Source organism: Leptonotus elevatus, chromosome 6, assembly GCF_054856555.1.
Source record: "Leptonotus elevatus isolate MCC_2025b chromosome 6, RoL_Lele_1.0, whole genome shotgun sequence".
Taxonomy (NCBI): Eukaryota; Metazoa; Chordata; class Actinopteri; order Syngnathiformes; family Syngnathidae; genus Leptonotus; species Leptonotus elevatus.
Window position 1 is genome coordinate 27,495,203 of NC_141244.1, and position 22,821 is coordinate 27,518,023.

At 55.0% G+C, this 22,821-nt stretch overlaps 2 protein-coding genes across 4 annotated transcripts; both read left to right on the plus strand.

Moving 5' to 3' along the window:
• The first annotated feature begins 1,409 nt into the window (after positions 1-1,409).
• Positions 1,410-3,952, plus strand: LOC147173062 (uncharacterized). Its single transcript, XM_086078985.1, has 7 exons — positions 1,410-1,543; positions 2,210-2,545; positions 2,689-2,946; positions 3,109-3,199; positions 3,275-3,329; positions 3,557-3,687; positions 3,786-3,952. Exons 1-7 carry the CDS (start codon positions 1,492-1,494, stop codon positions 3,841-3,843), a joined length of 981 nt encoding a protein of 326 aa, XP_085935111.1. The 5' UTR covers positions 1,410-1,491; the 3' UTR covers positions 3,844-3,952.
• Positions 3,953-4,366: 414 nt separating this feature from the next.
• On the plus strand, positions 4,367-21,183 carry tg (thyroglobulin). Of its 3 annotated transcripts, none has more exons than XM_086078917.1 (49): positions 4,369-4,700; positions 5,379-5,478; positions 6,013-6,110; positions 6,198-6,362; positions 6,428-6,596; positions 6,686-6,792; positions 6,858-6,995; positions 7,310-7,495; positions 7,663-8,153; positions 8,608-8,995; positions 9,078-9,116; positions 9,193-9,423; positions 9,979-10,083; positions 10,153-10,230; positions 10,306-10,412; positions 10,527-10,638; positions 10,836-10,997; positions 11,685-11,879; positions 11,969-12,096; positions 12,165-12,315; positions 12,391-12,546; positions 12,613-12,759; positions 12,852-13,016; positions 13,086-13,190; positions 13,269-13,372; positions 13,447-13,552; positions 13,614-13,793; positions 13,895-14,065; positions 14,146-14,223; positions 14,297-14,353; positions 15,078-15,218; positions 15,313-15,495; positions 15,574-15,688; positions 15,761-15,840; positions 15,925-16,071; positions 16,146-16,211; positions 16,480-16,614; positions 17,304-17,486; positions 17,624-17,828; positions 17,893-17,971; positions 18,042-18,183; positions 18,298-18,485; positions 18,763-18,927; positions 18,985-19,125; positions 19,205-19,389; positions 20,288-20,386; positions 20,458-20,577; positions 20,733-20,911; positions 20,984-21,183. In XM_086078917.1, the coding sequence occupies exons 1-49, from the start codon at positions 4,463-4,465 to the stop codon at positions 21,073-21,075; spliced, it is 7,302 nt and encodes a 2,433-aa protein (XP_085935043.1). In that variant the 5' UTR covers positions 4,369-4,462; the 3' UTR covers positions 21,076-21,183. The 3 variants fall into 3 exon arrangements, with proteins under 3 accessions (XP_085935045.1, XP_085935043.1, XP_085935044.1); XM_086078918.1 differs by having other exon boundaries at positions 4,370-4,700; positions 14,149-14,223; XM_086078919.1 differs by lacking the exon at positions 16,480-16,614 and having other exon boundaries at positions 4,367-4,700.
• The last annotated feature ends 1,638 nt before the right edge of the window (positions 21,184-22,821 follow it).

The following is a 22,821-nucleotide window of genomic DNA, read 5'->3' on the forward strand; positions in this document are numbered from 1 at the left end:
TGGGGGGCTGTGCTCTATCTGGGGTTTTATGGGGGGTCCCTGGTACAAGGAAGTGTTTGCCCATATCCTGAGATAAGGAGAGGGGGTGTGTAGACTTGTTTTGACAGGAAACGTCACATGGCCTGGAAGACCAAATGGTACTTTCTTGAAGATGGAGGGGGTGGCGACATTTTGTGTATATATGAACTTTGAGAAGGACACATTTGTGGGTGAGCTGTAGGATTGAGCAGCCCCTTCAATTTGTCTTTCAGACTCTGAAATAAAAGCTGGCAAACTTGTTCACAGATTTCAACTTTGAATTTATTTGAACATGCAGAAATCAAGGACTGATTTCCAACAGTCTCATCATGGCTGCCATTTGTAATTTTCCCTATTTCGTCCCACAACGTCCCTTTGCGTCTCTGCATGTCCTTTCTTGTCCCGTTTTCTTTCACAGTGTCTTCCATCACATCCTTTTCTTGTCAAACGAGTTGATGATTTTCTATGTTGGCGAAAGTCAAAAGACCGCCAGTCTGGCCCGAGCCACGCGCGCTCCGCAACTGGCGGCTCAACGGGCGCGTTCGCCAGCCGCTTGAGTCGAAGCAGCCGTGGCTAAAGCCAAACAGGGGCGGGGTTTTAAGAAAAAATGTTGTTTTCATACTTTCTGGACCTGAATTTGAAGCCTCGCTTCTCAATAAAAACGCATGTTTGGAACGACGAAGCCAACCAAAACGAGAGCGGCCCTCGCGTGCAAATGTGTCGTCGGTCGAGCATGAAACGGCGCGACTGACCCGCAGAAATCCGCTCTCGCGCTCACGTGGTCAACATTTCTGTTATTGCGTTGCAAGAAGAAAATCATTCTTGGTCGTGTTGATCGGCACAAAATTCTCAAACGAGGCGCAAGTCATCGGCCTCCCTTTCTCAATTGTCCGGTTCTGTCGCGTCGGCGCCAGATGAGGCAGATCGTCATGAAAGCCGAGAAAGAAGAAACAAACACGTTTGCATTCCTTTGCAAAGGCTGTCAACGTGCGTTTTCCTGCGCACGCACTTCCGAATAAACGTGACAACGATGGAGCACATTCGCTCGTGTGGAAATGAGATTTCACTTTGAAATCGTCTTAAAGTCTCAATAGAGCGTGTGACGCGATTGGTTAGGGTTCGCGTGTTGCGTCGCGGGAAGAAACGGGAACTGAGCGGCAAGAAACAGCCCCTTTTGCATGGAGTTGGTTGGGGGTCGCGGAAAAAGAAAGAAGAAGAAATCAACAATTCGTCATGAAAAGCACCACGTCAGCAAAATCACTTCATCGGCAACAAAAATGCAAAAGTGTGAGAAAATAGCGATGAGCCTGACGTCCGCGCTGAGCCGTTCAGCTTTTGTTCTCTGGCCTCACTTTCAATTTCTTCTTCTTCCCTTTTCTGCTCAGCGCAGAAGCAAAGAGGAAGAACAAGTTCAACTTCTTCTCTCCGCTCGTCTTTCTTCATTTCCATCCACTCTTCTCGTCTCTTCGCGTCATGTTTCTTCCACAGCACGCCAACGACGTGTTGGTCTTGCTGCTCCTGGCAGGTGAGCGAAGGGCGGGAACCCGCGGGAACCCACGGGAACCCGCGGGAACCCCCGGGAACCCCCGGGAACACGCCTTGTCGTCTGTGTGTGTGCGTGTTGCTCAAAGTGTGATGTGACGTCGTGCTCACGGCGGGAGGACGTTCTTACAATTTAAAACAAAACAAAGAAAGCATTTCTATTTCTATCGTAAACATGTTTTTCCAAGAATAACTTTCCTTTGCCCTAAAATGTCGTTCCGGATAGAGACGAGTTTTCTCTCGTTTTGTCAAATCAAGCCTAAAATCAGAAAATGAAATGAAAAACATGACAATTGAAAATCTCAAGTTTGCGACGGAGCGATCGTTCCAAATGCGGAGATTCCGTTTGGACTCATTCCCGACGCTCCGATCCCAAAACAATGTTGACGACTGCGGCGTCCTCGCTCGGGCCGAAGGACGTCTTTGAATACGTCCTCATTCCGAGACGGGGAATTTCCGTGGCTTTTTTACCCACAATCCCGAGCGCTCGGCCATCTTGGCAAGCAGAGCGTAAATATTTGCGAGCGACAGGCAGAAAACTGCACATTCGGATCCGTATAAAGTTCAACAGCAAGACTGAATCGCAGACGCCAACGCGCCGCCATCTTTTCACAAATAACGCCGCGCCATATTTGGATTCATTTTTCAGCTTCGGCGGGTGCGCGGGTGCGCTACTCACCGGCGCCGTGCGCGGTGAGCGGCTCCGCCGTCACGCTGCTGTGCTCTTTCGAGCCCATCATGCCGGTGGTTCGGGTGCGCTGGTGCGTCAATCACGAGATCTGTCAAGGGAGCACGCCGTCCGTGTACGACAGCGAGGCGCCGTCCAACTGGCGCTTCTTGTACTTGGGGGACGCGGAGACAAACTGCACGCTGCAGATCCACAACCTCCAGATCCAAGACAACACCACCTTCCGATTCCGGATGGAAGCGGAGGACGCCAAAGGACATTTCACTGGGCGAGAGGGCGTGGCCGTCACCGTTGCCGGTAGGACCGTCGAGCATCAAACGCACGTACCTTGACTTGCGAGTTTTTCAAGATACAAAAGCGCACACTTTCAAATGTTTGACGGGCCCTTTGGAGCCACATCAGCGGTGCTTCATCTCCATGGTAACCGCGGCCTCCTCTAGATGACGAACCGATGAGAGTGCAGAGCTCCGCCCCCGGCGGCGTGAGGGCGGGCGCCACGCTGACGTTGAGCTGCGAGTCCCGCTGTTCCTTCCACGATCTGAACGTGCGCTGGCACAAAGATGGCCGCGTCCTCAACGAATCCGGCCCCGCCCTCCGACTGACGGCGGGACAGTCGGCCAACTACACCTGCCGTCTGGTCGACCGTGCCCGCACCGCGTCGCCGCCCTTCAGGCTGAACGTGGAACAACCGCACGCAGGTAAGTTACTATCCGATTATTCACGTCATCTTTTTCTCTTCTTGTCTTCTTCAGCGATTTCACACAAACACACTCGGTTGAGATCGTCGTCTTCTTCGGTGGCTTCACGCATGAAAAACTTGCCGAGTCATCAACTTGTCGATTTGCTTTGTGACTTTCAAGACGGCCATTTTGCTGTCCCGCTCGCCGTCTCTTTGGGCCTCCTGACGGCGCTGCTGCTCGTCGTTGCCGTCGTCTTTGTCCTTGTCAAACGGTGCGGCCCGTGCTAGACGTTAGCATGTTAGCCGTTAGCGTTAGCGCAGTTAGCATGTGTTTGACATTCCGGCAGGAAGCGTCGGCTGGCCTCTCATAATGAAGGCAAAGGCGCTGAAGAGGAGAACGAGGTACGATGCCGGCATCCCACAATGCACCTGGAACAACTCTTTGCCTAATACGTTAGTGTGTGTGTGTGTGTGTGTGTGTGTGTGTGTGTGTGTGTGTGTGTGTGTGTGTGTGTGTGTGTGTGTGTGTGTGTGTGTGTGTGCGTGCGTGCGTGCGTGCGTGTGTGTGTGTGTGTGTGTGTGTGTGTGTGTGTGTGTGTGTGTGTGTGTGTGTGTGCGCGCGTGTGTAGTGGTCTGAACATGTGTACAGTAACGCCAAGGTGGGTGGTGAGCGAGGCGGTCCAGACGGACAGGAAATTGGTCAGGATGCAGACGAAATCAATTATGCCGCTGTACAGTTTCAATCTCGGCCCGCCAACAGGTATCACGCACGCACGCACGCACGCACGCGCGCACGCACGCACGCACGCACGCGCACGCAGTTGCGTTGCTATTAAACTGTTGTGGTTGTCGTTTGAGGCCCGCGGAGACGAGCGAGGAGGTGGTCTACTCATCCGTAACACGTCCGTCCACGTGAACGCTCAGCAGACAGGAAGTGACGTCACACGCCGACAGAGGCGACATCACACGCACACCCAATGTCATGTCGCACTTGCCAAAGCTTCAATAAAGTTACAATGAAGTCGTTTCCTGTTTGTCATGACATCATTTTCGGCCGACTTCCTCCTTGCGGTTTGTCAAAACAACCATAACGCTTGACTTCCTGTTAACTTCAGCCAAACAGGAAGTGGCGGTCACAAGCTGGCAGGCCTTCTGGAAGATTCTATGAGAGGTGAAATGTGACCAGGAGGTCGAAAGCAGCACGAAAGACAACTGAATGCAGAAGCAATGACTCCAAATTGAATGAAAACATGAAAACGATGAAGCACAATTGAAACGACGACGACGACGACAACAACGACGACGACGACGACGACGACGACGACGACGACGACGACGACGACGACGACGACGACGACGACAACGACGAGGCGTTTCCAACCGATGGCGCTTGTGGTCGGCAGAATTTGCAAGGACAGAACCCGACAACTGTGGAGAAAATCTGGAGTGTTACGGCCTAAACCAACAGGTTCCGAGCGCTCGCCTGTGGAATTCTTCAACGGCCCTCAACGATCGCCCTCCGAGCCTCTCGTCCAATGGCGAGACGTCACGCCGCCGATCGCGCCTCTCGGTGCCGCCTGGCCGGACGCACGAGGACGCTGACTCAGCACTCCCCAGGCCTTAAAAGCGCCAGCGCGGCCATCAGCGCCGAGAAGACCACCATGGGGAGATTGCTGGCCGTCGCCTTGGCGCTGCTCGTCTGCCGCTCGCCCGCCGCCCTCGGCGCCCTCGGCGCCCTCGACGCCCTCGGCGCCATCGACGCCCGGCCTTCAGGTGAGGCGAAAGCCGCTACAAATCCTTTGCTACTCGGCTGGCGCGTCTGCCGAAAAGCTTCTCGTCGGAGTCATGCAGTGGTTCCTTGAGATACAAGTGCCTTGACTTAAGAGTTCTATAGACAATTTTGTCCTGACGTCACAGATGGCGAAAGTGAAAACCCCGCCACAGTTTGGCGTTCTCGTTAAAAGCCAAACTGTGGCGGGGTTTTCACTTCCTGGACCTGGATTCGCCATCTCGGCCTGACAAGCAACCATTGAAGATCCCAAGCGTGCTTCAGGCGCCCGCCACTAGATGGCGCCAGCACGCTTGACAACAAGCGGCCAGCATCAAGTGACATGGATTTCCCTTTCCTTGCAGCAGAAGGACAAAAACAGCTGGCACACCTGTTTCCCAAATGTGGTCATGTAACGTTAGCAAAGTGAGCCATGATTGGTCGTCACCCGAGACCTCGGATGTCTTTTTCGGTCGCCAGCAAGTGAAGAAGAAAAAAAAAAAAACTTCTCACTGCTGCTGGAAACGAGGAAATTGAAATTCATGCACTGAATTGTGAACTTTTTCTTTCAACGCGAGCTGTCTGTGTTCCCGCCACATGCAAGCCGTCGGTCTTTGAGCGTTTGTCCAAATGTTGCAGTTGCCGTGGAGACGAGCCATTTTCATGTCACTTTTGCGGTTTAGAATATCAGCTGGACTCGACGGTGACGGCGTGCGAGGCCGCGAGGGCCGCTGCCCGCCGACCCGACCGCCGGCCGCAATGCGCTCACGACGGACGCTTCAGGTATTCGCCGGACGCTCGCGTGCCGCCGATTCGCGATTTTCTCGCTTGACTTAACGCAACCGATGTGACAACAAGACTTCAAGCTGTTTCTTGCCTCTCCCAGCTGAAGTTTACTCCAGAAAGGGAACGACACGTTGGATATTTCAAAACGCAAATGTTGCTTTCAGAACAGCCTGCTCGCTTCTTCATGCAAACATGAAAATGCAAATGGCATTGACATGCTAACGCTAGCATGTCAATTTGACAAGCGACAGCGCGGAGGCAGATGTTTTATCCAGATGCATGTTTATGTATGCGAAGTGCGAGATAGATCAAGATTGGTTGAAGTTACAAAAAATGACAAATCATAGAAACTTACTGAGTCGGAGTCGAGGGAGAATTCTATTGGTCCTCCATTGGGCTCTGCATGACCGCCTCCTTGTGGTCAAGGTGGGCAGCGCAATCCATTGGATTGCGTCTTTAAATCATCAAACATAAAAATTGATATTCACTTGAATGACCTTCTTACTCTCGTGCGCGCGCACGTGCGCGTAGGCCTGTGCAGTGCAGTGGGCGGGGCCAGGAGTGTTGGTGCGTTGATTCCGAAGGACGGGAAGCGGCCGGAAGTCGAAGCAACGGATCCATTCCAGAGTGTAAGACTGAAGGTCACATGACTGACGAGCCAGCCAATAAGAGCGCAGGCTGAACGCTGCACGCGTTTTTTGTCCGCTTGGCATCAGGTGCGTCGCCGTGCCAACTTCAGTCGTCCCTGCGATGTTCGCCGTCGGGTCACTTCCTGCCAGTGCAGTGCGATTCCAGCGGGGGGCAGTGTTGGTGCGTGGACCAGGACGGCATGGAGCTGTACGGGACGCGGCAGCCGGGCACGCCGCGCACGCCACGCACATGTACGTGCACAAAGGCACTCGCGCGCGCACACATTACAGACGCTCCCACCTTTGACCTCCGGCAGGTCCCGGCAGCTGCTCGGCGCTCTCTCGCCGTCTCCTTCACGGCGCCGTCTCGTCTTCGTGGTCTTCGCCGCCGCAGTGTTCCGAGGACGGCGGCTTCCTTCCCGTCCAGTGTCGCCTCGTCAACACGACGGACAGCCGAGAGCTGGACCTGCTGCGCGCCTTCAACACGTAACGCGCACACGCCAGGCGCACGCTTGTCATGACGCGTAAACGTCCAACATGCAAATCACACGCGCTCGCCGCCGTTTTTGCGGCAGATTCCCAGAAGCCTTTTCCACATTCCGATCTTTCCGGGAGGTCTTCCCGCTGGTTTCCGCCTACTGCTTCTGCTCCGACCGCAGGGGGCGCGAGATGGCCGACACAGGTAACGCCGAGGATGATGATGAGGACGATGATGAAGATGGCGACGTTTGTTGATGTTTGCCGCAGGTGTGGAGCTGCTGCCGTCCGACGTGTACGACTCGGTCTTCTCCGGCGTCGCTCGCTCCTTCGCCGAGTCGACCGTTTTCAAAGTTCTTCGCAGGAGGATGCTGGCAGTCGCTCTCGCCGTCAGCGGACGATTCCGATGTAAGTTCGACTGAGACGACGATCGAGTTTATCGGATGTCTTGCGGAGCTGCAGACGTTTGCGATCGGAGGCCGAACTGTCCAAGTGAAGGAAGGTCGAATGAACGAAGGTGACCCGGACTGAAGAGTTGGGGTCACTTGGCCCTGTTGCGCAACTGAACAAAAGCACATCGGACTCACGGCTATCGTCTCCAAACGGCGAGGCGGAAATCAGGAGTCAAAGAGCAAATCTTCCCCTGCCGTCGTTCATCTCTTCAGTCGGGACAGAATTTGCAGCGGCGGTCTTTCCCATCAATCTTCTGATGCCGCCGGCAGGTCCGTCGGCGTGCGAGGACGAGCGGAGGGCGGCGGCCGCCACGTCCGGCGTTTTTGTGCCGTCCTGCCACGAAGACGGCGCCTTCGCCTCCAAGCAGTGCCAGCAGGGGGGGCAGTGTTGGTGCGTGGACTCCACGGGGGCGGAGCTCCCCGGGACGCGGCAGCGCGGAGACTTCCTGGTTTGTGGTGAGTGTCTGAACGGGAACCGGACCACGATCTTAAGACCGAAGTCCGCACCAAAGCGAGATCTGCGGCGTACGGCTGCGTCCGAACGAGCGTTGCATGTTAGCAAAGCATGTTAGCATGTTACCTTCACGCAAGAAGGATTCTTGTTGTTGTTTTTGTGTGTGAAGGCGGCGTTGCGTCAGAGGACTGCGTCTCGCTTCGCCGCGTCTCGCTGTCTCGCTTGTTCTCGGGTCCGCTGGAAGCTCGTCTTCCCGCCTCCTCGCCGGCGCAGCACTCGGCGTCCTGTCAAGCCCTCCTGCGACCGATAGAGGCTCTCCTTCCAGTGGAGGCGGATCCTCTGTCCTTCCTGTCCGTCATGGTGGACGTCCTGCACGGGCTCTTTCCCTCAGTGGGCGGGGCTTTGGAGGCTCTGGCCAGCCCGTCTCCTCAGCGTCTGCAGGAGTTTCTGTTTGGCGGGAAGTTCCTGAAGAACGCGGCCAACTTCAACCTTAGCGGTTCGGTGGGAACGCGGGCCAGCGTACGCGCGGATGCCGCCGCCCGCCCCCGACAACATCAGAAACTGGTCCTCGCCGTCAGCCGCGCCCTGGAGGACCGGGACTTCCTGGCCGGCGTCCGGCTCACCCTGATGAGCGCTTCAGGATCCGCCTCCTTGCGTCAGGTGTGCGCGTGAATGTCAAACGCAACGAAACACCAGAATGTCCAATGCTAATTGTAACGCTAAGGCTAAAATTGATGTGGAATTTGAAATTGCAAACGCTAATGTCAATGCTGACGTTACATGCTAACGCCTTTGCTCACGCTAATCTTCGCGCCAACGGTACTGTTCATGTTAGATGCTAAATAATCATGCGAATGAAAATGCTGAAGCTAAATTCATGAGTTTCAAAGTGTTTTGGGGAATTGCAAAGTCCACATTTCTAAACAAAGCCCAAGGGCGGGATTAGCGACAGAGGACGAGGCTGACGATGTCAACAATTGCTTCATGACAGCAAGGAAAATACACAAGACCTTGAAATGCTAATGCTAATGCTAATGCTAAAATGAATGCGGCGAGTCCCAGCGAGCTTCAGTAAGTCTGCCTCCATCTTGGTGCGGTTGTCGTCTTCTTCCAGGTGTTGACGGGCGTCTTCCGTTCCTGCGCCGCCGCCGGCCGTCGAGACGGCGCGGCGGCCATCTTCCTTCCTCGCTGTGCGGCCGACGGGTCTTTCCGGGAGGTTCAGTGTCAGGGCGGGGAGTGCTGGTGCGTGACCCCGCGAGGCCTGGAGGTCGAAGGGACGCGAGCGCACGGCGTCCGGCCTCGATGCCCATCACGCTGCGAGAGCGAGAGGGCGGCGGCCCTGCGCATGAGAGACAAGATGGCGGCGGGGGCCGACATCCACGTTCCCGCGTGCTCGCCGGACGGACGCTTCCTGTCTCTGCAGTGTGGACCTTCCGGGTGCTCCTGTGTGGACCAGCAGGGGGCGCCGACGGCTACGCCCTCGTCGGGCGGCGTCCTGGCCTGTAACGTTTTCTCCTTCTCGTCTTCCTCCTCCTTCTTCTCCTCCTTCTTCTCCTCCTTGCATTTCTTCTTGTGGTCTTTCAGGCGCAGACACGAGCCCTCAGAATCCTGGCGCCTCCTCAGGTCAGAAAAGCAAAGCGTGGATGTCGTTGTGATTATTTGTGAAATATTGTTGACTTGCCGTCCTGCGACTGCGCAGGCAAGTGCTGGCGGGCGTTACAGGAAGTGGAGACCTTCAGACAGGAAGTGAGCAATGTGGTGGCTCTCTCGAACTCCTCCCACATCCCGGCGGGATACGCGCTCCTATTGGCCGAAGGTCTGCATCTGACCCCGGAGGAGCTGCAGGTGGGCCAATCGCGGGAGGCGCTGCGTGCGTCCGATTGGCTGCTGAGCCGCTCCAAAGCTGCGCTGCGATTGGCCGCCTACTCCAGTGAGTCCCGCCCTCCTACACGTCACAGCCTGATTGGCGTCGTCATCAAATCTGACTCTTGTCCAATGAAGCCAGCAAACGCGCTTGAACACGAGTTCGGCGTGGAACTCCTCCATGTTTTTAGAGGACTCCACTTGACCAACGCCTCAAAGCAACTTTCGGTGTTGTGAAAGAAAAAGAAAAAGAAAGAAAGCGTTTGTTTGTGCACTTTGGAGCGCGTGTTGCGGTGGCCAAGACGCAACGTGACGCCTTCTTCTTCTCCGGTGCACAATTGCAGCCTCGCCAGAGTTGGAGGCGCTAATCAGCGATGTCTGCCGTCCTGTGGTTAACACTGGTACTACAACTTTCAACGGCTTAGCAACAGTCAACTTTTTCTCGCTTGATACGAACCTTTCAAATGTATACAAATAAGATGGACTGCTTTTTATATGTCTTCACCAATAATCGATCGCTGCTTTGCGGTTGATGTCCGCTGCAGGTGCGAACTGGAATGTGACCACCATGATAAACGAGGGGATCAATTATTGCTCGTCTTCTGTTTTGTTTTTTTTCCAGCCGTGCAGATGTTGCGACCTGCAGGACGTGTCGGCTACCAGCCGTTCAGTCCACAGTGTGACGACGATGGGGAATGGCGGCCCACGCAGTGTTACCTCAGCACAGGTCTCACACGCGCACCTGCACGCACACGCACACGCGCACGCACTCACACATGCACGTGTGTTTGTTCAGGTCAGTGTTGGTGTGTTGATGAAGACGGCGAGTATGTTCCGCAAACTCTGAGCAGTCGTTCGCGCCCTCTGGTCGAATGTAAGCCAACACACAAACGTTCACAAACACACACAAACTTACACTAAAGTGAAAAAATGTGTGTGCGTGTTGCAGGTCTCACACGCTGTCAGAGAGCTCAGAGTCACTTGCTGCTTTCTGATTGGATGAAAGCCTCTGACATCACGGCCAATGCTTCCGGGTACCGCACACAGTGCGACAAGGTAAGCGTGCACGCGCACGCGCACGCGCACGCGCCAGCTCGAAGGGCTGACTGACGATGCCCATTGGCCCGAGGCGACCATGTGACAGGAAGTGTTTTTTGTGATTGCGTTCAGGACGGTCGCTTCTCCGTGCTGCAGACAGAGGGCGCCGCAGGCTGGTGCGTCCACCCTGTGAGCGGGGACAGCCTGCGGGACGCCACCCGGGGCCCTGATGGACGGCTCACGTGTACGCACGCACACACACAGCGACACCTCGACACGTTTGATTTGTCGTGTGACCGCGTTTGCCAATTGAAATGATTGCAAATGCCGCTAATCCGTTCCCAAGCCGGAGACACCTTTTTTTTGTGTCATCAAATGAACAGCGTATATGACACATACGAGCGCATGGTATGTTGAAGCGTGTTTACGTGTTGCATTCAGGTCCCAGTTGGTGTGAACTTCAGGGTCTCCAGTGTCGCTCCGACGGCTCCTTCGTCCCTCTTCAGTGCGATGTCACTTCCTGTTGGTGCGTGTCTGAGAACGGGCAGGAAGTGGCGGGAACCCGGGAACTGAAAGTGACGGGACGCACGCCATCTTGTGAGCGTAAGTGCTCGCTGAGCTGAAATCTAGTGCAGCTGATGGATGACATCGGCGCTGTTGTCGACGGAATTAGCGTTTTGCTAAACAAGTCAACAGCGTCATCACATCTCAGGAAGTCATTAGCTAATGCGCTATTGCCACTTATCCGAATATAAGACTTTTGAGGCCGCCATATTGCTCCTCCCGAAAATCGTTTCTCAGCATACGATCCTATACATTTACAGCATCCAAATTGGGACAGAGCTTAAGTAGAAACAGCGTGTTTTAAATGTGCTAATCATAAAGAAGAGAACTTCAGACGAACGAAAGATGCCTCTGCCAAATCTAATATTGGGGTCTAAGGTACTGAGCGATAAAAGAAAAAGGGGGTCTTCAAAGTAGCGCATGCTGTCCACTTCATTTTTTTACTTGTTAAAAAATAGTGACCACCCCCCACAAAACTCCCACCCCCACCCCAGGCCATATACTAACTGTATATGTCTAATCTGTACGTTATCGTATAGTTTATACAGCAGTCTGCTCACGAGATGGGAGGAGCAAGATGGCCGCCCTGTGGCTTCAACGGCTTGCACGTGCGCGTACGGGCTATCGGCTAGCCCGTCATATATTCAGATTAGTGGCTAGCTTGCAGTTAGCATTTTGCTCAATTAAACTTAACAGGAAGTGACCTTGTGACCTTGCGTCCGCCAGGTCCCGACGGTTGTCCCGTCGCCGCCGTCGCCCACGGCAGCCTTGTGTGCCGCCCCGCACAAGATGGCCGCCAAAGCTGCGACCTCGTGTGTCACGGCGGTTATCGCAACTCACTTCCTGTCCGCAGCTTCACGTGCGACGCGATCGGTCGTCAGTGGGACGGTGACCTCCGACCTCTGCCTGGAGCCTGCCAGAGTACAACTTTTGAAACTGACCACATTTTCCACAACTTTCCTCATGTACTCATTGCGCGCGTGTGTGTGTGTGTGTGTGTGTGTGTGTAGTGATTGTGCCTGCTCAGCGTGTGTGGGCGTCTCACATTTGGTCGTTGGCGGCGCCGTGTCGGAACCCGCAAGCGACACGCTCACAGCTTCTGCGCGACATGACCAGCAGGGGGCTCTGCTCAGCTCAGGTCAAATCACGCACACAAATAAGAAAGCGACACAGCAAATAACGGCAGGTTTGTGTGTGTGCGTGTAGCTCCCGGCATCGGGACGCAGCGTGTCCGTGTGTGACGACTCTTCGTTGCGCGTGTATTGCGATGGCGACGCGTCGTGGCGCGTGACGGTCAGCTGGACCGTCTTCATGGCTGACCTCCCGACCTCTGACTTGCCCACCCTTCACGACATGGGTGAGTGAAGGTGCGTCACGAGAGTGACGTGATGTCACTTCCTGTGACGTCGCGCCATATTTCCCGGCGCACTAGCGGCGTTCCTGGGCGTGTCGCGTCATCGGGAGCGTCTGGAGCGTCTGCTGACTCAGCGCATCGACGCGACCTCGCGACCTCAGCTGGTGTCAATGACGACGCCCCGAGTGGGCTGTTCCCACGGTTACCGACTGAGCGACGACGGCGAAGGCTGTGGTGAGTGTGTTGATGACATCGCGGTGGAACGAGGTCACAATCTGATGACATCATTTTTGTGCGCAGTCGTTTGCCCAGCTGGCAGCTACTCGGCTGGGGGGGCGTGTCCTCTGTGTCCCAAGGGAACCTATCAAGACACGGAGGGGCGGGACTTGTGCAGGCAATGTCCCAGAGGCTCCTCCTCCTTTCCCGGATCCTTCGCCCTCAATCAATGTGAGCTGTCGATCGTCTGCTCGACCGACAACAGCAGACGCGGACTGACTGTGTGTGTGCGTGCGTGCGTGCGTGCGTGCGTGCGTGAGTAGGTGTGACAGACTGTCAGAGGCGTGGCCTTCGCTGCTCTGAGGGCGGCGACTTCCTGCCGGCTCAGTCTGACTTCCTGTCTGGCAAGTGGAGCTGCTTTAACAGTGAGGGGGCGGAGCTTAACTGGACCAGGAGTGACACGCCCCTCACTGATGACGAATGCTCAGGTGACAAACAAACAATCCGTCAGCCAATCACAGAAAAGATTGACTCTGTGTGTGTTTTTGTGTGCGTAGTCCTCGGCAGCTTTCGGGCTGTCCCCAGGTCAGAGGTCATCTTTGGGGCTGAGGACACGGAAGTTCTGCGGCGCATGACCTCTGACCTCAGAACATGTGCCAAGGGTAACACGCACGCAGTTTGTACAAATGCAACCGTTGTGTGTGTTGTTGTGTCGTGATGTGTGCGCTTTTTTTTCTCAGCGTGTGCAGTGGACACGTCCTGCCACCATGTGGCGCTGTCCAGCGGCCAGTGCCACATGTACAGCACACACGCTCTCAACACGCACTGCAACACTTCTGACCAGGTACTCGCACGTGCACACGCACACGCATGCCCCCAAAACAAACAGTGAGCGTGTACACGCGTGTGTGCGTGCAGGCAAACGAGTTTCTGGGTAACAGTCAGGCCGAGCTCTTTGATTGGTTGAGATGCTTCGTGAGGGTGAGGGGCGGGGCCACCGACGCGCTGGTCATCAGGAAGATTGGTAAGTAACCATGGCAACCAGCAAGTACGCGTGCACGTTAGGACGTACAGGTGTGTTTTAGGGGCGGAGTCTACTTCTGACTTCATGAGGTCATCGATGGCGAAGGCGGAGTCCGGCGTGTTCCGGACGACGGTGTTCGCCGACGCCTCGCTAGCCGACGCCCATCGTTTCTGCGAGCTGGGCTGCCGCGGTGACCGCTGTTGCCGCGGGTTCATCCTCAACCGCAACAGCCTCAACGGCGGTGCGTGCGCACGCGTCCGCTCATTCGGCGCGCTTGTGTTGCACGTGACCGCGGCGACGTGACTTTTGGGCTGAGCCGTCTGTCTGCCCCGCCCCCTTCAGGTTCTACGCTGTGCGGTTGGCTCAGGGCGCCGCCCGTCTTGATGTGCGGCCAGCAGGACTGGGACGCGTTTGGACAGTGCGCGGCCAATTGCGTCTGTGGGGCGGGGCTTGCATTCAACAAGCAGCGGGGCAACTTCCTCTTTGACTTTGGAGGACAAAAATTTGCCATCCGTAAGAACATTTGGAAAAAGCGTTTATGAAAAATGTAATGGTAATAAATGAAAGCTGAAGCACGTCGGCCATTTTGCCAGCAGCTGAGTCAGCGCTTCCCGCCTCCAAGAACGAGACGGCGTCCATCGTAGACTTCCAGGCCGTCTACCTGAGCGGCGGTAGAGCACCGCGTCGTCCTTGGGCCGGGCGGCGTCGACGTCACGTCACGTGACCTTTCTTCTCTTTCCGCAGACCAATCGAGTGCTACTTCCTGCGCAGTCGACGGAGACGAGACTTTGCCTCTTGACGGTCTGTACCTTCAAGTCGCTTCCTTCGTCGGGTTTGCATCCTGCCGTCTTGGTTTGAATTTTCAAGAAATGCGAAAATGAAAATTCACCGGATATCGTAGTAGTCACAAAGCAATGGCGGACAATAAAGTTTGTGGCGGAAGACAAAACAGAAATATTTCTGGAATGAATTAAAGGAGTGAATATTCCTGCAATTTTAGATGGAAAACCGCAAAAAAAAACGCTTACGGTTGATCAAGAATGACAAAAGCAAATTCAAACGACGGCATCGCACGGCGCAGTCGCTTCCTGTTCTTCTTCTTTAAAATGATCGGTGGATCACATCTCTATGGTGTATAGCGCCACCTACAGCGGCGGAGTCGTCACTCAATTTCCCCTAAAATCATTTTGCTTGTAAAATTCGATTGGAAGGAAACCTGACTTGTGCCAAAGCTGGCAAATCCAGAACCACAAAGTCAAAACCCGGCCACAGTTTGCCTTTAGCCTCTTGCGCTAGCTAGCTTGCTAGCCATCAATTTACCTGCTAGAGAGCTAGCGAGCACCATGGCAGCTAGCTAGGGAGCTCGTCAGCTAGCACAAGATGCTAAAGGCAAACTGTGGCTGGCAGGCTTTTTACTTTCTGGACCTGGATTTGCCACCTCTTGTGTGCGTGCGTGTGTGTGTGTGTGTGTGTGTGTGTGTGTGTGTGTGTGTGTGTGTGTGTGTGTGCGTGTGTGCGCGTGCAGATTCAGCGCAGCACAAGTTCACGAGGTTGTCCGAAGACGACGTGGCGGTTGTGGACGGTCAGAAGTCCCGTCCTGTGTTGTCCTTCCTGCTCAACAAGAAGATGTTCACTCGCCACAACGCTACGTTGTGGTGTCTCACACGTGCGTGCTCGCTCACACACGCGCCGGCACGCGCACGCACGCACGCACGCACGCACGCACGCACGCACGCACGAACCTGTCGTTGTGGCGTTAGGTTGCGACGGCGAGGCCGGCTGCTCGGTGGCCGAGCTGAACGAGGACGACGACGACTCGGCGGATTTCTTCGGCTGCTTCCTGTTTGCCGACAGTCGCGTGTGCGGCGCCTACAACTCGCCGCTCGCGCGCCCCTGTCGCCTCCTGCTGGATAGGAAGCCAAAAAACACCTTCAGCAAGAACGGTACGCGCATCGGATGTTGCACGTCAGGTGGCGTGTCATCTGACCGCGTGACATGCGTGTGCACGTGTGCACGTGTAGTGGATCTGGCGGGCCCGGTCAAGAGCTTCTACCAACGAGTTCCCTTCAAGAAGATGATCTCTTACTCCGTGCGCCTTCGAGTGAATGTGAAGGCAAACACGCCGCTGCGTGAAGGGTAAGACGCACGCACGCACGCACGCGCGTGCAAGCGTATTTTCACAGGTGACACGTGCACGCGCGTTTGCAGGTTCAGGGATTGCGAGCGTCGTTGCGATGAGGACGATTGCTGCCGTGGTTTTGGCTTCATCGCAGACGGCGCCAAAGACGGTAGCGCACGACTCGTCTGCTGTGACACGTGACACACACGTGACATACATGTAAGATGGCGTGCGTGCGTGCGTGTGCGTGCAGGTGGCACGGGCGTGTCTTGCGTGATTCTCATCAGTCTCGGCATCCAAACGTGCCACGAAGACCAGCAGAGTTCTTGGATGGTCGGAGATTGCCAAGCAAGTGACGTCCGCACGTGGCCGCGACCTTTCGGCTGGTACCAAAAACCCGGTAACCGCGTCACACACGCACGCACGCACACGCGTGACACAGACAGCGTGTGTAAGGGATGTGCATGTTTTCAGTCAATCAGTGGACTTCAGCTGCGGCCTTGTGTCCCGCCTTCAGTCTGCCAAGTTTGCAACGCAACGGTAAGATCCAGCACAGGTCGTGCCATTTTCTTTTTTGCCACTTCCTGCCTGGCTCGCCTCACGCGTGTGAAATCCACGTGACCTGAAAATCTGTCGGCCAATCAGATGACAGTGACGTCATGGCCTGCCTTGTGAAAAGCGTTGGTTTTAATGCGGAACCGCCACAATGTAAAAGTGTGCGACGGGTCCATCCCGAGCACAGCGCTCGGGTTCGATGTCCTTGTCGTGGTGGAGTCGGAAGTGTTTGAAATGGCGTCGTTGTCGTCAGCGTCCGCGGCCGAGTGGAGTCTGCTGGCCGAGCCGTCGCTTCTGCTGGACGCGTCGTGGCCTTCTTATGATGTCATCCACATCAGCCGCGACATCGCCAGCGACCCCGTCCGGACCCGGGACTGGTGTCTCCACGGTAACCCACACTCACTCGCTCCCTGCTCACTTTTTGGCTAAGTTCAGTCAACGAGAACATTTCATAAACAACAGACACGCAAGGAAGACAAGCCACTTTGATTTGAGCTGTTCCCTGGTTTGCGCACATGTTGCTGCTCTAATGGGCAGGGGACACACAGCCGCAACCTTCAAGGAGATGAGTCATTGTGCAGACAAGAATACGTCTTTTTCTTCAGCGCTGAAGGTTTCAACAGCCATCTTGCGATAAGGCACACTTCCTGTTTTGCAGCTGCACGATTCATGCTTTGCAATACTAGAAGAGTAAATATGGGATCACCTAAGTACATTTATTCGAACGACGACATTCAGGCTGAAAATGGAATCCATTTTCCCTCGCTAATGTCGTTTGTTCACCTTTCACTGCCTCGCACATTTTTTTCCCAGTGATTTATTTTTTGGGACAATAGCGTACCTATTTTTCAAATCTCTATCGGTCCTGGTTGGGGACGCCAGCAGGTCCAGAAAGTCAAAACCCCCAAAGGCGTTTGGCGTCCAGCTGCGGCACGCTTTTGATTCCCCAAACCTGATCGCTGACTCGTATTGAAACAACGAATCGAATAATCCTGAATCTCGATTTTTGTCCGGGGAGCAATTTGGAAGTCAACTCACAAGATGGCCGAGGTCACGTGACTTCCTTGTGCGTTTCAGCCTGCCAGGAGGCGGAGTCTTGCACCGCCGTGTCATTGGCCGAGTTGGAGTCGGCGACTCGATGCGTCCTTTACCCCGATTCTGCCGTGTGCGGGCTAAGCTCCGCCCCCAACTCAGCAAGCCCCGCCTCCTCCTGCCGGCTCGTGATCCGAGAGCCCGCCCAGCGGGTGTACCTGAGGAAAGGTCAGCCCATCGCAGCGCGTCTTCATTATGCGCCATCGCGGCAGTAAATGTTTGTTGTGTGTTCATCGCGTGTTTTCGCTTTCCACGTTTGCACCTGCGCCGTGTGCTCGCTGACGTGTTCGCCTTATTGTCGTCAGCGCGGTCGCCATCATCGACCGGCGTGGCCATCGCGGGTCACGGCACCCTGCGGGGCGCGGTGGTGGAAACGGCGCTGGGCCGGGACAGGAAGCGGGTGCTCCGGTTCCTCGGCGTTCCGTACGCCCGCCCGCCAATCGGGTCGCTGCGCTTCCAAAAGGCGCAGCCGGCCAACTGGACGGGGACCTGGGACGCCACGCGAGCGCGGTAAGTGCCACGCCCGGCGCCCGACGGCCTCGCTGAACATGGCTGACGCGCGCGTGTCCCTCAGGCCCGCCTGCATCCAACCGGGCCGAGCGGACGCCAGCGAGGACTGCCTGTACCTCGACGTCTTCCGGCCCGTCGCCACGGTGATGACGCCCGCCGATATGCAAATGAGATCGAGTGACATGGGCTGACCTTCCCGTGTGTGCGCGTCAGAGGGGGCGTGTCCCGGTGCTGCTCTTCTTCGTCAACCCGTCGAGCGAGGCCAGCCTGGACGGCTCCGCCCTGGCGGCGCTGGGCAACTTGATGGTGGTGACGGCCGCCTACAGGACGGCCGCGCTCGGCTTCCTCGCCACAGGTGGCGCGCGCGCACGCATACTAACGGGCATCTGCCACCGTTACCCGCGTTGACATGAATAACGCGCACAATCACGCACGCGCGAGACTCACGCGACCGTTTGTTGCCCGTCAGGCCCGTCGGGCGGCAACTGGGGCACGTCGGACCAGGAGGCGGCGCTGGGCTGGGTCGACGCCCACATTTGGGCGCTGGGCGGAGACCGGAGCAGAGTGAGCGTGGGGGCGGAGCGCGGCGGCGCCGACATCGCCGGCCTGCTCCTCCTGCGCCGCCGCGCGCCGCTTTTCCAACGCATGCTGCTCATGGTGAGTGAGCGGCCGCCATTTGGATCATTTATTTATTATTATTTTACATTTGTATTTATTTGGTATTTTTTTATATGATATATTCTTATATTTATTATTATTATATTTTTATCATATATATATATTTATATAGAGAGAGAGCGAGAGAGAATATTTTATTCGAATGGATTATTTGTTTGCGTGTACGACGTTTGTTGTTCTTCCCGCCAACTTAACGTGTTTGTGAATTAACGCGTGCACGTGTTGCGTTATTGACATGAAACGTGCGCGTGTGCAGGGCGGCTCGCCGTTCTCCCCGTCGGCGTTCCAGACGCCGTCGGCCGCCAGACGTCTGACGCTGCGCTTGGCCGCCGAGCTGGACTGCGCCACGGACGACGACGAGCGCACGGCGGCGTGCCTCAGGGCGGCCCCCGTGCGCGCGCTCAACGCCGCTCAGACCAAGGTACGAGGCGCGCCCCGCCCACGTCGCCCTCCCTCACGCCACTTCCTGCGTTTGCAGCTGCTGGCCGCCGGCGGGCCCTTCCGCTCGTGGTCGCCCACGCCAGACGCCGACGAGGCGCCGGCGTCTCTGCGCAGAGTCGACCTCCTGCTGGGAACGTCGCAAGATGACGGAATCATAGCCCGGATGCAAAGCGTCAAGGTCAGGAGGTCACGCGGCGTGTTCAATGCGCAGGCATTTTGGGTCAGGCGCGCACGCGGACGCCTGCCGATTGTTTCAGGACTTTGCGACGGCGGCGCTGCCCGCCGGCAAGACGGCGTTTTACGAGGCGCTGAGCCGCTCGCTGGGCGGAGCCTCGGGAAGCTCGCTGCTGAAGGAGGCGGCCGCCTGGTTCTACTCGCTGGACCATAGCTCCGCCCCCGCCGGATACAACCTCTTCTCACGCGCACTCGACAACGCCACAAGGTCAGAAAGGTCAAACGTCAGCTCACAAGTGGACGGACGGCAAAGCGCGTCGATATTCGGCTCGCTTGACTTTTGGGGGGAAAAAACGCCAACGGCGCCGCTTCCGCACGCTCGTCACTTGCAAATTCATACAAAGTTGTCATCACATTTGAAATGAAGAACTGATCAATAATCAAATGAACTGACAACTTTCATCATCAAATCATCTTCTGGATTTCATTTCCAAACGGTCGGATTTCAGCCTCTCAACTGTAAATCTTTTGTGAGGAATCCAAAATTAAATTAACATTAAATCCATTTTTTTTTACTTCACTGCCAAACCTCAAATGGCGGCAAAATGTTTCATGATCGACTTTCATGCAAAATAAAGTTTGCTCTGATTATTGGATTCGTGGAATCTAAAACTATTTGATATTGACAACCGTCGTCTGAATGACAAGCGTGTAAATGTTTTGCTGGCAAAATGGCTGCCACGTGAGCTCACAACAGCATCACGAGGCTCCCTCTAGTGGCATGAGCGTGTAAGACAGTTTGTGTGACATTTGTCAAGCAAAAAAAAAGACAAATCTTTTGTGGAAACGTGATTTTAAACAAGAAGCGAAAAACTGAGATTAGCGTCTTCCCAAAAACAACATTTTTTGTCTTGTGAAAGATTGCTCAGTTCTGAGGTCATGTGACTTTGGGAAGCTGATCCGTGATTGGCCGTGACCTGAAAGCTGAGCAACTGTGATGTCATTTCCAGCCGACGGCATGTGACAAAATGGACGCCGCTTAGCTCCGATTTGGCAAAATGTGTCCGGATGAACAAAGACGATATTAGCGGGCGGCAAGAAAAAGTTTGTCTTTTGTTTTGTCTTTTGCGATTTGAAATGGTGAAGTTTGAAAAGGTGCGTTGCAGAGACCTGTTCATCATCTGTCCCACCTTGCGGATGGCGAGCCACTACGCTAAGGGCGGAGCCAACGTCTTCCTGTACCACCAGCCGGCCACCGCCAGCAGGTGCTAAGCGCCCGCCTGCCCGCAGCCGCTTGCCACTTCCTGTCCTGACCGGGCCCACTTCCTGTTTGCAGCGCCGACCTCTCGATCCCGCCGGACGTGCGCTTGCTGTTCGGGGCTCCTCGTTTCACCGCCACCGAGCGCCGCCTCTCGCTGGCCGTCATGAGCTACGTGGCCAACTTCGTCAGGAGCGGGTGACGGCGCGCGCACCCACAAGCACGCAGACCGACCGGCCGTCCGTCTGATTGGCCGACACATAAATCCGCTTCGGAAGTCACGGAGCGGCCGTTTTGTCCCGCCCGCCAAACTGAGCGCACGAGCCATGACGCCGTTTTGCTTTTCCCCTCAGCAATCCAAACCCGCCGGCGTCGTGGCCGGCGGCCTCTCTGCCCCGCTGGCGTCCGGTCCTGTCCTCTGGGGCCCCGCCCACCTTTCTGGAGCTCAGCCCCGCCCTCAGCCAGAAGCAAGGCCTGCGCGAGAGGAGCTGCTCTTTCTGGAACCGTCTGGCCGCGGCGCTGACGCCGAACGGTCGGTCACGTCGCCCCGCGGCCACCCGCGGCGCCGAGGCCACCTCTCAACCCGACCTCCCTCTGCCCGCAGGCCAGCTGGGGGCGGAGCCTACGTTCGACCCCGAACTCCCGCTGGATGCGCCGAGCGGCCGATCGCAGGGCGGCCGAGACGCCTACAGCTGAATGTGACGCGACGTCGGCGGCGGCGCCGTCCAATCGCAATCTGGAAACCATTTTTTGATCATCAATTCTGTCTTCAATCGATTTCCAAATAAAAAGTCCAAATAGCAAGTTGATCAGCCAGTCGTCTTTGTCACAAACACGTCACACAAAACTTGTCACAAGATTGAAGAAGCGCACAATCCAAATAATGCCGACTACGTACCGAGGTGATCATCATTTGGGAATTTGGTTTCGAGTTGAGTTAGGAGGCGGCGATGCGAGCGACATCATCTGAAGGTGCTTTTCTATTGGCTGCTGATGACGTCACTTCCGCGTGGCACACGTCTGCTTATTACGGTTCATATAAAAATAAAGAAACGGCTCACGCATCAAATTCATGAGCAAAGACTCAAACGAAGGACATTTTGAGTTTTGTCAACATAAAATGTCGTTTCGGTTCGTTTTTAAAAAGCATTTTTGTTGTGATTTGATATCGTTTTTTCGAGCCCAAAAGGCCTTTTGATCGGTTATCAGCAGATCAATCAAACACCAAAGACGAGCATGGACTGCTGCCACCAACGCAAGCGATATGACGACTTGTCAACAATGTTTGCTTTCGTTCGCATCATTTCATTTCAGGCAAGCTTTTACTGGAAAATCTGCTTTCTGGCATCGGCACAAAACCGATCAAAACTGAGAACGCAATTTGATATGAAATGAATGAACGCGCTTTCTCGCAAAGTGAACCAGCTGAGCACATCGGAGAAAGGGGAGGAGCTCCCGAGTGAGAGCAAAGCGCAAAACAAAAAAACGTCCAGATCGCACAATAAAGAAAAACAGCAGCCGCTCGCGTCGCTGATTTCTTTCCAGGATGTCAAACTTGCGGCAGACGACTTTTGTGCGACTCGCCCCTTTTGTGTACGTGCGCTTACTTTGTGCCGCGTCGTGATGAATCCATCCACAAACAAACCGCTCGCAGCTTCCTTTGACTCTTGCGGTTCCGAAAATCCTTCAAGGTGTAAAATGGGCTGGACCAAAAAAAAAGAAATCAAAAAAGAGAGAGAAAGAAATCAGATGAGATCAGGGCCGCCGTATCGTGATCGTTACGCCACTCGGGCGTGTTCACCATCGATTACGAAGGTTTTGTCCTTGCAATAAATAAAAGCTTTCCTGTCGAGTGACTTTGAATACTTTTCAATTGTCCGGATTTCCATGATATTTTCATTTTTTGCTGACTAATTCAGACTCTCAAAATGGACGACACCACAGGATTGCGGGATACGTTAATGTTACTCGATTGACATACATTTAGCACCAACAAAGCTCGACTTGCACACGTGCCAAAAAAGCATTGTTAAAAAAAAAAGGGGAAAAAAAGAGCACATTTTCAAAACCTGGACAGAAGATGTCAAATACTCGCAACTTATTTCATCTGTGAACTTTCTGCACCGAAAGGAAAGCAAACGTAGATGAAAGTTACCTGGCGTAGTTAAGAGCAGCTTGGCTGGATTCAAGTGACAAAAGTGGAGCTGCTAGCTTGCAACAAATTAGCCGTGTGGCCCGCCGGGGCGACTCGCGCGTGCCGATGACGTCATCAGCACGCGAAAGCACGCGAAAGCACGCGAACACATACGATCTGAAAACAAAAGGTTTCCACGTCATCGCAAAACAAAAATACATTGACTTGTTTCAATAGCAAATGGCTGTTGCACAAAGTCATTAGATCAGTGGTGGGCAAAGCGGGTCCTGGGGGGCCGGAGTCCTGCA